The following is a 13925-nucleotide window of genomic DNA, read 5'->3' as shown; positions in this document are numbered from 1 at the left end:
AATGTTGGCTGTGGGTTTTTCATAGATGGCCTTTATTATGTTGAGGTACTTGCCCTCTATTCCCATTTTGCTGAGAGTTTTTATCATGAATGGATGTTGAACTTTGTCAAATGCTTTTTCAGCATCTATGGAGATGATCATGTGGTTTTTGTCTTTCTTTTTGTTGATGTGGTGGATGATATTGATGGACTTTCGAATGTTGTGCCATCCTTGCATCCCTGGGATGAATCCCACTTGGTCATGGTGTACGATGGTTTTGATGTATTTTTGAATTCGGTTTGCTAAAATTTTGTTGAGTATTTTTGCGTCTACGTTCATCAGGGATATTGGTCTGTAGTTTTCTTTTTTGGTGGTGTCTTTGCCTGGTTTTGGTATTAGGGTGATGTTAGCTTCATAGAATGAGTTTTGAATTTACTTTTGTATATGGAGTTAGACAATGGTCCAGTTTCATTCTCCTACATGTAGCTGTCCAGTTTTGCCAGCACCATCTGTTGAAGAGACTGTCATTTTGCCATTGTATGTCCATGGCTCCTTTATTGAATATTAATTGACCATATATGTTTGGGTTAATGTCTGGAGTCTCTAGTCTGTTCCACCAGTCTGTGGCTCTGTTCTTGTGCCAGTACCAAATTGTCTTGATTACTATGGCTTTGTAGTAGAGCTTGAAATTGGGAGTGAGATCCCCCCTACTTTATTCTTCTTTCTCAGGATTGCTTTGGCTATTCGGGGTCTTTGGTGTTTCCATATGAATTTTTGAATTATTTGTTTCAGTTCATTGAAGAATGTTGCTGGTAATTTGATAGGGATTGCATCAAATCTGTATATTGCTTTGGGCAGGATAGCCATTTTGACGATATTAATTCTTTCTAGCCATGAGCATGGGATGAGTTTCCATTTGTTAGTGTCCCCTTTAATTTCTCTTAAGAGTGACTTGTAGTTTTCAGAGTATAGGTCATTCACTTCTTTGGTTAGATTTATTCCTAGGTATTTTATTATTTTTGATGCAATTGTGAATGGAATTGCTTTCCTGATTTCTCTTTCTATTGGTTCATTGTTAATGTGTAGAAAAGCTACAGACTTCCGTGTGTTAATTTTGTATCCTGCAACTTTGCTGTATTCTGATATCAGTTCTAGTAGTTTTGGGGTGGAGTCTTTAGGGTTTTTTATGTACAATATCATATCATCTGCAAATACTGACAGTTTAACTTCTTCTTTACCAATCTGGATTCCTTGTATTTCTTTGTTTTGTCTGATTGCCGTGGCTAGGACCTCCAGTACTATGTTAAATAGCAGTGGGGAGAGTGGGCATCCCTGTCTAGTTCCCAATCTCAGAGGAAAAGCTTTCAGCTTCTCGCTGTTCAGTATAATGTTGACTGTGGGTTTATGATATATGGCCTTTATTATGTTGAGGTACTTGCCCTCTATTCCCATTTTGCTGAGAGTTTTTATCATGAATGGATGTTGAATTTTGTCAAGTGCTTTTTCAGCATCTATGGAGATGATCATGTGGTTTTTGTCTTTCTTTTTGTTGATGTGGTGGATGATGTTGATGGGTTTTCGATTGTTGTACCATCCTTGCATCCCTGGGATGTATCCCACTTGGTCATGGTATATGATCCTTTTGGTATACTTTTGTATTCGGTTTGCTAATATTTTATTAAGTATTTTTGCATCTACATTCATCAGGGATATTGGTCTGTAATTTTCTTTTTTGGCGGGGTCTTTGCCTGGTTTTGGTATTAGGGTGATGATGGCTTCATAGAATGAGTTTGGGAGTATTTCCTCCTCTTCTATTATTTGGAAAACTTTAAGGAGAATGGGTATTATGTCTTCTCTGTGTGTCTGATAAAATTCCGAGGTAAATCCATCCGGCCCGGGTGTTTTGTTCTTGGGTAGTTTTTTGATTACCGTTTCAATTTCTTTGCTCGTAATTGGTTTGTTTAACTTTTGTGTTTCTTCCTTAGTCAGTCTTGGAAGGTTGTATTTTTCTAGGAAGTTGTCCATTTCTTCTAGGTTTTCCAGCTTGTTGGCATATATGTTTTCATAGTAGTCTTTAATAATTCTTTGTATTTCTGTGGAGTCAGTCTTGATTTTTCCGTTCTCATTTCTGATTCCGTTGATTTGTGTTGATTCTCTTTTTCTCTTAATAAGTTTGGGTAGAAGCTTATCTATTTTGTTAATTTTCTCAAAGAACAAGCTCTTGGTTTCATTGATTTTTGCTATTGTTTTATTCTTCTCAATTTTGTTTATTTCTTCTCTGATCTTTATTATGTCCCTCCTTCTGCTGACTTTAGGCCTCATTTGTTCTTCTTTTTCCAATTTCGATGATTGTGATGTTAGACTATTAATTTGGGATTGTTCTTGCTTCTTTAAGTGTGCCTGGATCGCTATATACTTTCCTCTTAAGACTGCTTTCGCTGTGTCCCACAGAAGTTGGGGCTTTGTGTTATTGTCATTTGTTTCTATATATTCCTTGATCTCTATTTTCATTTGTTCATTGATCCATTGATTATTTAGGAGCATGTTGTTAAGCCTCCATGTGTTTGTGAGCCTTTTTGTTTTCTTTGTAGAATTTATTTCTAGTTTTATACCTTTGTGGTCTGAAAAATTGGTTGGTAGAATTTCAATATTTTGGATTTTGCTGAGGCTCTTTTTGTGGGCTAATACGTGGTCTCTTCTGGAGAATGTTCCATGTGCACTTGAGAAGAATGTATATCCTGTTGCTTTTGGATGTAGAGTTCTATAGATGTCTATTAGGTCCATCTGCTCTACTGTGTTGTTCAGTGCTTCCGTGTCCTTACTTATTTTCTGCCCAGTGGATCTATCCTTTGGGGTGAGTGGTGTGTTGAAGTGTCCTAGAATGAATGCATTGCAGTCTATTTCCCCCTTTAGTTCTGTTAGTATTTGTTTCACATATGCTGGTGCTCCTGTGTTGGGTGCATGTATATTTTGAATGGTTATATCCTCTTGTTTGACTGAGCCCTTTATCATTATGTAGTGTCCTTCTTTATCCCTTGTTACTTTCTTTGTTTTGAAGTCTATTTTGTCTGATATTAGTACTGCAACCCCTGCTTTCTTCTCGCTGTTGTTTGCCTGAAATATGTTTTTCCATCCCTTGACTTTTAGTCTGTACATGTCTTTGGGTTTGAGCTGAGTCTCTTGTAGGCAGCATATAGATGGGTCTTGCTTTTTTATCCATTCTATTACTCTGTGTCTTTTGATTGGTGCATTCGGTCCATTTACATTTAGGGTGACTATTGAAAGATATGTACTTACTGCCATTGCAGGCTTTAAATTCATATTAACAAAGGTTCAAGGTTAGCCTCTTTAGTATCTTACTGCCTAAATTAGCTCGATTATTGAGCTGTTATATACACTGTCTGGAGATTCTTTTCTTCTCTCCCTTCTTATTCCTCCTCCTCCATTCTTCATATGTTGGGTGTTTTGTTCTGTGCTCTTTCTAGGAGTGCTCCCATCTAGATCAGTCCCTGTAAGATGTCCTGTAGAGGTGGTTTGTGGGAAGCAAATTCCCTCAGCTTTTGCTTGTCTGGGAATTGTTTAATCCCGCCATCATATTTAAATGATTGTCGTGCTGGATACAGTATCCTTGGTTCAAGGCCCTTCTGTTTCATTGCATTAAATATATCATGCCATTCTCTTCTGGCCTGTAGGGTTTCTGTCGAGAAGTCTGATGTTAGCCTGATGGTTTTCCTTTATAGGTGACCTTTTTCTCTCTAGCTGCCTTTAAAACTCTTTCCTTGTCCTTGATCTTTGCCATTTTAATTATTATGTGTCTTGGTGTTGTCCTCCTTGGATCCTTTCTGTTGGGGGTTCTGTGTATTTCCGTGGTCTGTTCGATTATTTCCTCCCCCAGTTTGGGGAAGTTTTCAGCAATTATTTCTTCCAAGATAATTCCCATCCCTTTTCCTCTCTCTTCTTCTTCTGGTACCCCTATAATACAGATATTGTTCCTTTTGTATTGGTCACACAGTTCTCTTAATACTGTTTCATTCCTGGAGATTCTTTTATCTCTCTCTATGTCAGCTTCTATGCGTTCTTGTTCTCTGGTTTCAATTCCATCAATGGCCTCTTGCATCTTGTCCATTCTGCTTATAAATCCTTCCAGAGTTTGTTTCATTTCTGTAATCTCCTTTCTGGCATCTGTGATCTCCCTCCGGACTTCATCCCATTTCTCTTGCGTATTTCTCTGCATCTCTGTCAGCATCTTTATGATTTTTATTTTGAATTCTTTGTCAGGAAGACTGGTTAGGTCTGTCTCCTTCTCTGGTGTCTCTGTGATCTTGGTTTGCCTGAAATTTTGTCTTTTCATGGTGATAGGAATAGTCTGCAGAGCTGGGACGAGTGACGGCTGGAAGAACTTCCCTTCTTGTTGGTTTGTGGCCCTCCTCTCCTGGGAGAACAGCGACCTCTAGTGGCTTGTGCTGGGTAGCTGTGCACAGACAGGGCTTCTGCTTCTTGTCCGGCTGCTATGGAGTTAATCTCCGCTGTTGCTGTGGGCGTGGCCTGGCTCAGGCAGCTGCTCCAAAGTGGTGGAGTCGCGTTGGAGGGGGAGCATCCGGGAGGCTATTTATCTCCGTAAGGGGCCTCCGTGCTCCCTGAAGCCCAGGGGATTAGAGTGCCCAGAGATCCCCAGATTCCCTACCTCTGGATTAAGTGTCCCGCCCTGACCCTTTAAGACTTCCAAAAAGCACCCACCAAAACAAAACAACGACCACAAAAAAATTAAAAATAAAATAAATTAAATAAATTTAAAAAATGAAAAAATAAAAATAAATAAAAAATGGCCGCTCATTTTTCTTTATTTTCCGGCGCCAGCCTCAGGCACCCACTCACCGGTCTTGTTGCCCTGTTTCCCTAGTATTGGGGTCCGTATCCCTTTAAGACTTCCAAAAAGCGCTCACCTAAACCAAACAACAACAACAACAACAAAAACGGCCACTCTCTTTTCTTTTGTTCTCTGGCGCCGGCCTCCGATACCCACTTGCCGGTCTTGCTGCCTTGTTTCCCTAGTATTGGGGTCCCTGTCCCTTTAAGACTTCCAAAAGCACTCACCTCAACAAAACAACAACAACAACAACAACAACAAAAAATGGCCGCTCGCTTTTCTTATGTCCTCCGACGCCAGTCCACTGGTACCCGCTCACCGTTCTTGCTGCCCTGTTTCCCTAGTATCTAGGGCCCCGTGCATGCACTGTGTCTGCACTCTGGTCCGGATGGCTAGGGCTGGGTGTTCAGCAGTCCTGGGCTCCCTCTCCCTCCCACTCTGCCTCCTCTTCTCCCGCCGGGAGCTGGGGAGAGGAGCGCTCGGGTCCCACTGGGCAGGAGCTTGTATCTTACCCCCTTCACGAGGCACTGAGTTCTCGCAGGTGTGGATGTGGTCTGGATGTTGTCCTGTGTCCTCTGGTCTTTATTCTAGGGAGAGTTGTGTTTGTTATATTTTCATAGGTATATGTGGTTTTGGGAGGAGATTTCCACTGCTCTATTCACACCGCCATCTTGGCTCCGCCTCTCCTTTTTTATGTATTTTTGAATTTGGTTTGCTAATATTTTGTTGAGTATTTTTGCATCTATTTCATCAGGAGTATTGGTCTGTAATTTTCATTTAGTGGTGTCTTTGCTTGGTTTGGTATTAGAGTGATGCTGCCCTCATAGAATGAGTTCGGAAGTATTCCCTCCTCTTCTATTTTTTGGAAAACTTTAAGGGGAATGGGTATTAGGTCTTCACTAAATGTTTGATAAAATTCACCGATGAAGTCTTCTGGTCCAGGTGTTTTGTTCTTAGGTAGGTTTTTTATTACCAGTTCAATTTCATTGCTGGTAATTGGTCTGTTCAGATTTTTCTGTTTCTTCCTTGGTCGTCCTTGGAAGGTTGTATTTTTCTAGAAAGTTGCCCATTTCTTCTCGGTTATCTAGTTTGCTAGCATATAATTTTTCACAGTATTCTCTAATAATTCTTTGTATTTCTGTGGTGTCCGTAGTGATTTTTCCTTTCCCATTTCTGATTCTGTTTATGTATGTACACTCTCTTTTTTTCTTGATAAGTCTGGCTAGGGGTTTATCTATTTTGTTAATTTTCTCGAAGAACCTGCTCTTGCTTTCATTGATTCTTTCTGTTGTTTTATTCTTTTCAATTTTATTTTTTTCTGCTCTTATCTTTATTATGTCCCTCCTTCTACTGACTTTGGGCCTCATTTGTTGTTCTTTTTCTACTTTCATTAATTGTGAGTTTAGACTGCTTATATGGGATTGTTCTTCTTTTCTGAGGTAGGCCTGTATTGCAATATACTTTCCTCTTAGCACAGCCTTGGCTGTGTCCCACAGATTTTGTGGTGTTGAATTATTGTCATTTGTCTCCATATATTGCTTGATCTCTGTTTTTATTTGGTCATTGATCCATTGGTTATTTAGGAGCATGTTGTGAAGCCTCCATGTGTTTGTGGGTTTTTTCATTTTCTTTGCATAATTTATTTCTTGTTTCATACCTTTGTGGTCTGAGGAACTGGTTGGTACAATTTCAATCTTTTTTAATACACTGAGGCTCTTTTTGTGGCCTAGTATATGATCTATTCTTCAAAATGTTCCATGTGCACTTGAGAAGAATGTGTATTCTTCTGCTTTTGAGTGTAGAGTTCTGTAGAAGTCTGTTAGGTCTGTCTGTTCTAATGTGTTGTTCAGTGCCTCTGTCTTCTTTCTTATTTTCTGTCTGGTTGATCTGTCCTTCAGAGTGAGTGGAATGTTGACGTCTCCTAGAGTGAATGCATTGCATTCTATTTCCCCTTTCAATTCAGTTAGTATTTGTTTCACATATGTAGGTGCTCCTACGTGTTGGGAGCATAAATATTTATAATGGTTATATCTTCTTGTTGGATTGACCCCTTTATCATTATGTAGTGTTCTTCTTCTCTCTTGTGACTTTCTTTGTTTTGAAGTCTATTTTGTCTGATACAAGTACTGCAAAACCTGCTTTTTTCTCTCTCTTAGTTGCATGAAATATCTTTTTCCATCCCTTCACTTTTAGTTTGTGTGTGTCTTTGGGTTTAAAGTGAGTCTCTTGTAGGCAGCATATAGATGGGTCTTGTTTTTTTATCCATTCAGTGACTCTATGTCTTTTGATTGGTGCATTCAGTCAATTTACATTTAGGGTGATTATTGATAGGTATGTACTTATTCCCACTGCAGACTTTAGATTTGTAGTTATCAAAGGTTCAAGGTTAATTTCCTTACTATCTAAGAGTCTAACTTAACTCACTTACTATGCTATTACACAGTCTAAATGTTCTTTTCTTTTTTCCTCCTTTTTCTTCCTCCTCCATTCTTTATATATTAGGTACCATATTCTGTACTCTTTGTCTATCCCTTGATTGACTTTGTGGATAGTTAATTTAATTTTGCATTTCCTTAGAAATTAGCTGTTCTACTTTCTTTACTGTGGTTTTATTGCCTCTGGTGACAGCTATTAAATCTTAGGAACACTTCCATCTATAGCAGTCCCTCCAAAATAGGCTGTATAGATGGTTTGTGGGAGGTAAATTCTCTCAGCTTTTGCTTATCTGGAAATTGTTTAATCCCTCCTTCAAATTTAAATGATAATCTTGCCGTATAAAGTAATTTTGGTTCCAGGCCCTTCTGCTTCATGGCATTAAATACATCATGCCACTCCCTTCTGGCCTGTAAGGTTTCTGCTGAGAAATCTGATGTTAGCCTGATGGACTTTCCTTTGTATTTCTTAGTTCTCTCTCTGGCTGCTTTTAATCGCCTGTCCTTATCCTTGATCTTTGCCAATTTTATTACTATGTGTCTTGGTGTTGTCTTCCTTGGGTCCCTTGTGTTGGGAGATTTGTGGATCTCCATGACCTGACAGACTATCTCCTTCCCCAGATTGGGGAAGTTTTCAGCAATTACCTCCTAAAAGGCACTTTATATCCCTTTCTCTCTTCTTCTTGTAGTATTCCTATAATGTGAATATTGTTCCATGTGGATTGGTCACACAGTTCTCTCAATGTTCTTTCATTCTTAGAGATCCTTTTTTCTCTCTGTGCCTCATCTTCTTTGTATTCCTCTTCTCTAGTTTCTATTTCATTTATTGTCTCCTTCACCATATCCAACCTGCCTTTAATACCCTCCATTGTGCTCTTCAATGATTGGATCTCCCACTGGAATTCATTCTTGTGTTCTTGGATATCTTTCCATACCTCCATGAGTATGGTAATGATTTTTATTTTGAATTTCCTTTCAGGAAGAGTCATAAGATCCATGTCATTTAAATCTTTCTCCGGAGTTATATTAATTTTACTCTGGACCAGGTTCCCTGTTGTAAACTGTTGTAAACTGTTATACTAGCATGTCCTAATGCACAGTAGGAAGAGGTTTCTTCCCACAGAGCATTTTTGTTATTATAATTTCCATTTGGGCCTACTGAGCAAACAGCAGTTCAATGGTAAACTGTATCGGACAAGTGAAGGCTGCTAGTAAACTTAAAAGCCTCTTTAATAACTTTTATGCTCAGCTAAGGTCAGTTTTAAGCTGATTGGGGCAAAAGTAAAGTAGGGAGAGGAGCAAAGAGAGGATTGTATCAAGTATTCCTGGTTGCCCATCCAAGAAGGAATAAATGGGTTAGAGAGCCCAGCGTCCCAGGGTCTAGTCCGGAGGTCTCAGCATCCCAAGACCTGAAAAGGGAGATCTGTTTTCAGATGTCTCCGATAATAGGGAGGGGACAGAAGTCCTGTCGTGGCTTCCTAGCTTAGGGCTGAGGAATAAGCAGGCGAGAGACAGGCTTATGAGAGGAGAACAGTGGAGGTGCAAGTGCAGAGGAAATGGGAGAATAGGATTCTAGGGTAGAGATTTTTCAGGGAAACTTCCATCTCTGTATTTGCTGAGTTTTAATTGGTTAAGGTTTTGGCAGTAACTAAAGGTGCCAGGGTAAAGGTGGAAGAAGGGAAGAGAGGCGGCTTTTAACTGAGCTCTTAGAGTCACATAAAGGGAGTGGTCTGGCCAGGCAAGCCTCCCGGAGATCTGGGAGCCTCATCAGGGGACACTAGGAGGTTAAGGTCCCTGGGGAGCATCTCTGGTTGCCTGGGCTGAGGGAGGCAGCTGTGAGGGGAAAAAAATGCTCTGCTGAGAAAGAGGTTTTGGCCCTAAGTTATGGTGCTCCTGCAGGCTGCAGGCTAGGCTAGAGAGGTGAGTTCTCAGTGGGAGGTCAGAGTTAAGTGGGAACTGCAGATCCCAGAGTAAAAGTCTGTTTCCTTCTAAATGGAAAATAGAGAAAATAGAGCAGACACGATGATAGAAAGAACTTAGTGCAAAAGAGACAAAGGGTCATAGAATAAAGGCGAGTGAGAAGGCTTTTATCTCCTGCAGGGAGCTGTTGGAGAAGAGGTGACATTCCCCAGGACCTAATCTTGACCTGCCTCCTAGGGAGGGGTTCCCTGCAAGGCAGGCACATGTGGGTGCTGCCTCCAGCCCAGTCTAGTGGACATCTCATGGCCAAGGAGATCATGAGATGGGGGTCCCTGGGGTTTGCCCCAATTAGCTGACCAGCAGATAACACAAAAAGCTTGAAGGAGGAAAGAAAAGAAATGCAGCAAGTGGGAGACATCTGAGAATACAGAAAAGGAAGTCTCTGTGTGGACATATTAAACCCTGCGTGGGGACTTGCTGCAGGATGGGAAGTGGGTGTTTTACAGTGTGTCTCCGTTGCGTGGACATTGTCTTGTGGTCGGCAGGGTGCCTAATACAATCTTCCCGGTCCACGACCAACTTATCCTGTCACTGGAGTCTTCCAGCGAGCACCCTGTGGACTTTCCTGCTCGACCCATGCCCAGAGTGCTGCTGTTTTAGCCCGCGAGAGACAGAGAAGGAAGGGAAGGATTCTAAGAGAAGAGGTAGATAGTGAGTGAGGGAGGGCCTCCAGCCAGGGGGCGAGGCACACGCGGCTCACCAGGGGTGGAAACCCATCGGACTCAAGGAGTCACACAGCACCAAATATGTTGGTGATGATGCCGGGTTTCTTGTTTGCTGAGTCAAAGAATGAACTTAGCAAACAGGCAAGGTAGGAGAGCCAGGGAGAGGCTTTTATTTAGAGATACAGTGAGAGAGTAGAGCTCCTGGCTCATGCCAGGAGGGGACAAGAGAGTCCGTCTGCAGTGGTGCATTGTCTAGGGGATTTATTTATAGGTAGTTGAGAGACAGCTTGGGATGCAGACCCGCCAAATGGTCTCTAAGTGTTTATCTTTGAAGAGACACTAAGTTTCTTAACAGTTTTCTAGACTATTTTTCAGAGTTAACATAAGAAATTTACTTGCTTTGATTCTTTCCCAAAATAGCAGTTTCTTGGTTCGGGAGCATATCAATCAAGGCTGCTTTTCTTGCTCTCACGGTGGGCTGAGTTATTGTCTGTTCGTTAAAAGTAAGTTAAGAATCTTACTTCTTAACTTCTTGGGTGTTAAAATGCAATCTTACCTTTAAGATGAAATCCTTCCTGCCCTTCACTATGTTGTTTATGCTTGGGCCTGCCTGCTATATTAATTGCCCAGGTTATATATGACTTGATTAGGGCTGGAGGAGGAAAAGCAGCATCTGGGCAAAGTTAAAGATAAATCGGGCTTTTTAGCTGCTAAAGTAAATTTTACAATAGCCTCATTTCATTGACACAAATAAGACACAGCCTATGCTGAGGCATTTTCTTATCTGCGGGATGTTCAAACATTCCAGGCCAAGTTATTCCTGGCTTTTTCGTTTTAACTAATCTTCACTGAAGAATGCTTATATTCCTAGTTTGATATTTTACTTTAGAGAATTAATGTGACTCTGTCTTTGCTTAATTGTTTAATACGAAGTTTTGGTAGGGGTCTTTTTCCAGAGGCCCTCCCTTCTCTGACTTCACCTATGGTCCCTGTCTCAGTGAGAGAGATTGGTTCTGCTTACTGGGGATGGAAATCCATCCGAGGCGTGGCACCAAATATATTGGGGGAGTGTTGTGTATTTTCCTCGGTCCTTGTCCCTGCCGTAACAAAGAATTGAAGAGCAGAGACACAGCAGTGAAGGAGAGTGAAGCTTTATTTAAAGCTACTTAAAGTGAGAAAAAGTGCAGCAGGCATCCTCAGCAAGGAGAGGTGCCCTGAAAGGTTGGAGAGAAAGAGTTTAAGATTAAAAGGTTACACACTTAGAAAGTGTGGGTGACCTCAGAGAGAGGAGCACCAGGGCTACTTTCTAAAGTGCTACATTCAGCCTCTCTAATCATCTGTGATGCTGCAATCCTTGAAAAAGTAATGCTGTCCTGGCAGCATGCAGGTTTATTATTATTCTTTGGTGAGCACCCAGGTGGTTGGGAGCAGCCCCGCCGATTTGAGAAAACCCTCAAAAGCCAGAAGTAGCACCTCAGCAAGCAGGAGTGGAGGACAGGGAAGGGAATTCCCTCCCGTAGCACCAAGGGACTTTGATGGGACATGGAAGTGTGGGATGTAGGTAGTGAGGTGGGGAGGGGGACCCTGGGAGGAAGACAAGAGGTGTCAGGAGACTGGGAGGGGGCATTCATACAGGGTTTGTAGGTCAGCTTACTGTCTCACATGCACACGTGCACGCACACGCACACACACACACACACGCACACACACACACATCTGGGTCTTGGCCCCTTCTATGGCCATCTGCCTGTAATACCTTTCCCATCACTTTTCCTGACTGACTCTTACATAATCTCCAGGGATCAGCTGGGCCAATTGGGAGCTGATTATATTGTCCAGAGAAAGGCAGCTGGGGACAGGGTAAGAGCAACACCAGGCTGCCCCTATGGTACCCAGGAGACCCGGCCATTGGTCCCCAGTCCCCACTACTCACGGACAGGATGCTTGACACCCACAGGTAACATGTTTCGAAACTGCACACAGCATGGCTGGTCGGAAACCTTCCCCAGGCCTGACGTGGCCTGTGGGGTCAACGTGAATGACTCGTCCAATGAGAAGCGGGTAAGCCTGTCGCCCCTCCCCTTGCTTGGGTGGGGCCTGCAGGGTGAGAAGTCCCTGGGAGAGGACAAAATGGAGCCAGCCCAGGCCAAGGTCAGGGGACCTGGGAGCTACCTCTCCCACCCTCCGTCCCCTCCTCATCACCTGGGCTTCGGTGGCCTGCATCCCTGCCCTGGCCCATCAACCCAGAGATGATGGTCATGAAGAACTGCCATGTGCCACCATGACGCTGGGGGGATTTAGCCACGAGACAGAAAGAAAAATGACGTGGTGGCTTAATAGCCAGAGCCAGGCTGGTGAGTCTGAACCCTGACTGCTGACCTTGGTGGGGGTGGGGAGGGCTTAGCTTTTCTTCATCAGGGCAATGGGGTTAATAATAGTTCTGACCTCATAGGTGTGTTAAGAGAACCAAACAGTTAATCCGTGGAGGTGTGAGAAGAGTGCCTGGCCAGAGAAAGTGCTCAGTAAATGGATGCTTTCTAAGGAGTCTCAGGCTCTGAGAGGCAGGAGCTCCCGGCAGGCTGCAGGGCAGGACTGGTTTGGGAGAGCACACTGTGAGCTGTGAGCTGAGCTTCTCTGGGTGCCTCCAGCAGCCCTCCCCAAGTGGCCGTCAGTTTCTGAGAGCCCTGCTGTCCTCACTGTTCCTGACTGATTCGCATGCACCCTTCAGGACTGCTCCCGCCCATCAACTCCAGAAAGCCCTTTTTGCCTGTCTGCCAGGAAGGGTTTCCGTTAATATGCTGTGTTGGTCTTCAACTATTGCCAGTCATATTATAATAATCATCAGCACATGCCATCTGCCTCCCTCTCTCTCACTAAAATATGAACTCCTCAAAGGCTTTGATTCATTCAACAAACATTTATTGAGCACCTGCTGTGGGTCTGGCATAAGTCTAGGTGTGGGATACAGCAGTGACAAATCAGAAAGAGTCTTATTCATTTCCAGTCCCCAGTGCCCAGCAATTGCCTGGCACCCCTCTGGGTGCCTCATAAATGTTTGTAGTTGTACTGAACATCTACCATGTACTGACTGGTTAATGCATAATTGCATTAAACCCTCAAAAAAGGTTCACTATAAGTTCACTATTTTCTCCATTTTTTAGTTGAGGAAACTGAGGCTCAGAGGGGTTAAGGAACATGCTTAGAAAGTCGTGGAGGCAGAACTTTGACCTATTCTTATGACAGGTGCCAGGATGGAAGTTCAAAAGGATGCTTTGGGCTGCAATTAACAGAAATTTCCAACTGGCTTAATAAGCAAATGTGGCTCACATAACTGGGGGTGCAGACAACAGGCTCTTTAGTGAAGCAGCACAGAGAAGCCACCGAGGACCAGGTTCTTTCTGTCTCTCCTGCCGTGCTGGCAGCTTCCTCCGGAAGCTAACACCTTTTCCATTGTAAGATGACTGCCATTGGCAACTGCAGTCCAGACTTCCTCCTCATGTCTGCTTGTCCACAGGGAGAGACAGCCTGACTCCCTAAGAGACAGAAAGTTTCTCTATCCAACCCCCCAGCAGCCTGTCTTCACATCTCATTGGCCCAAAGTGACTGAGCCTGCCCATGCTGGGCCATCCCTGGCAGAGGAGTGGGATATGAGATTGGTGTAGGCCAGTGGTTCTCAAACTTATTGGCCATGGGATACTTTTATACTCTTAAGAATTATTGAGGATCCAAAAAAACTTCTATTTTTGTGAGTTATAGCTATTGAAACCATACAGGAGAACTGTTGGCTGGCATAGACTAATCAGCTAGGGGAGAAGGGAGCCCTGGACCTTAGCTGTGATATTCATGGTAGGGCTGAAAGTAAAATCCCAAAACAAGGAAATGCAATTTAACAGAAATAAATGTTAGTTTGAACTTAACTCAGAAATTAATTGTCCAAAAACAGTGGAAAGGAGACCCACTTTGGCTTTAGCTCACTCACACAAAAAAAATCTTAAAATTAAA

At 42.7% G+C, this 13925-nt stretch overlaps 1 protein-coding gene across 2 annotated transcripts in view; it reads left to right on the top strand.

Annotated features, from left to right (window-relative positions):
- SCTR (secretin receptor) overlaps positions 1-13925 on the top strand; it is a 95630-nt gene that overhangs the window by 56825 nt on the left and 24880 nt on the right. For both annotated transcript variants that reach the window (XM_057505696.1, XM_036886610.2), the window contains exon 4: positions 11881-11984. In XM_057505696.1, coding sequence (XP_057361679.1) covers positions 11881-11984 — 104 coding nt within the window. The remainder of the gene's footprint in view (positions 1-11880; positions 11985-13925) is intronic.

Source organism: Manis pentadactyla, chromosome 8 (assembly GCF_030020395.1).
Source record: "Manis pentadactyla isolate mManPen7 chromosome 8, mManPen7.hap1, whole genome shotgun sequence".
Classification (NCBI taxonomy): Eukaryota; Metazoa; Chordata; class Mammalia; order Pholidota; family Manidae; genus Manis; species Manis pentadactyla.
This window is presented reverse-complemented; position numbering and strand designations above follow the sequence as displayed.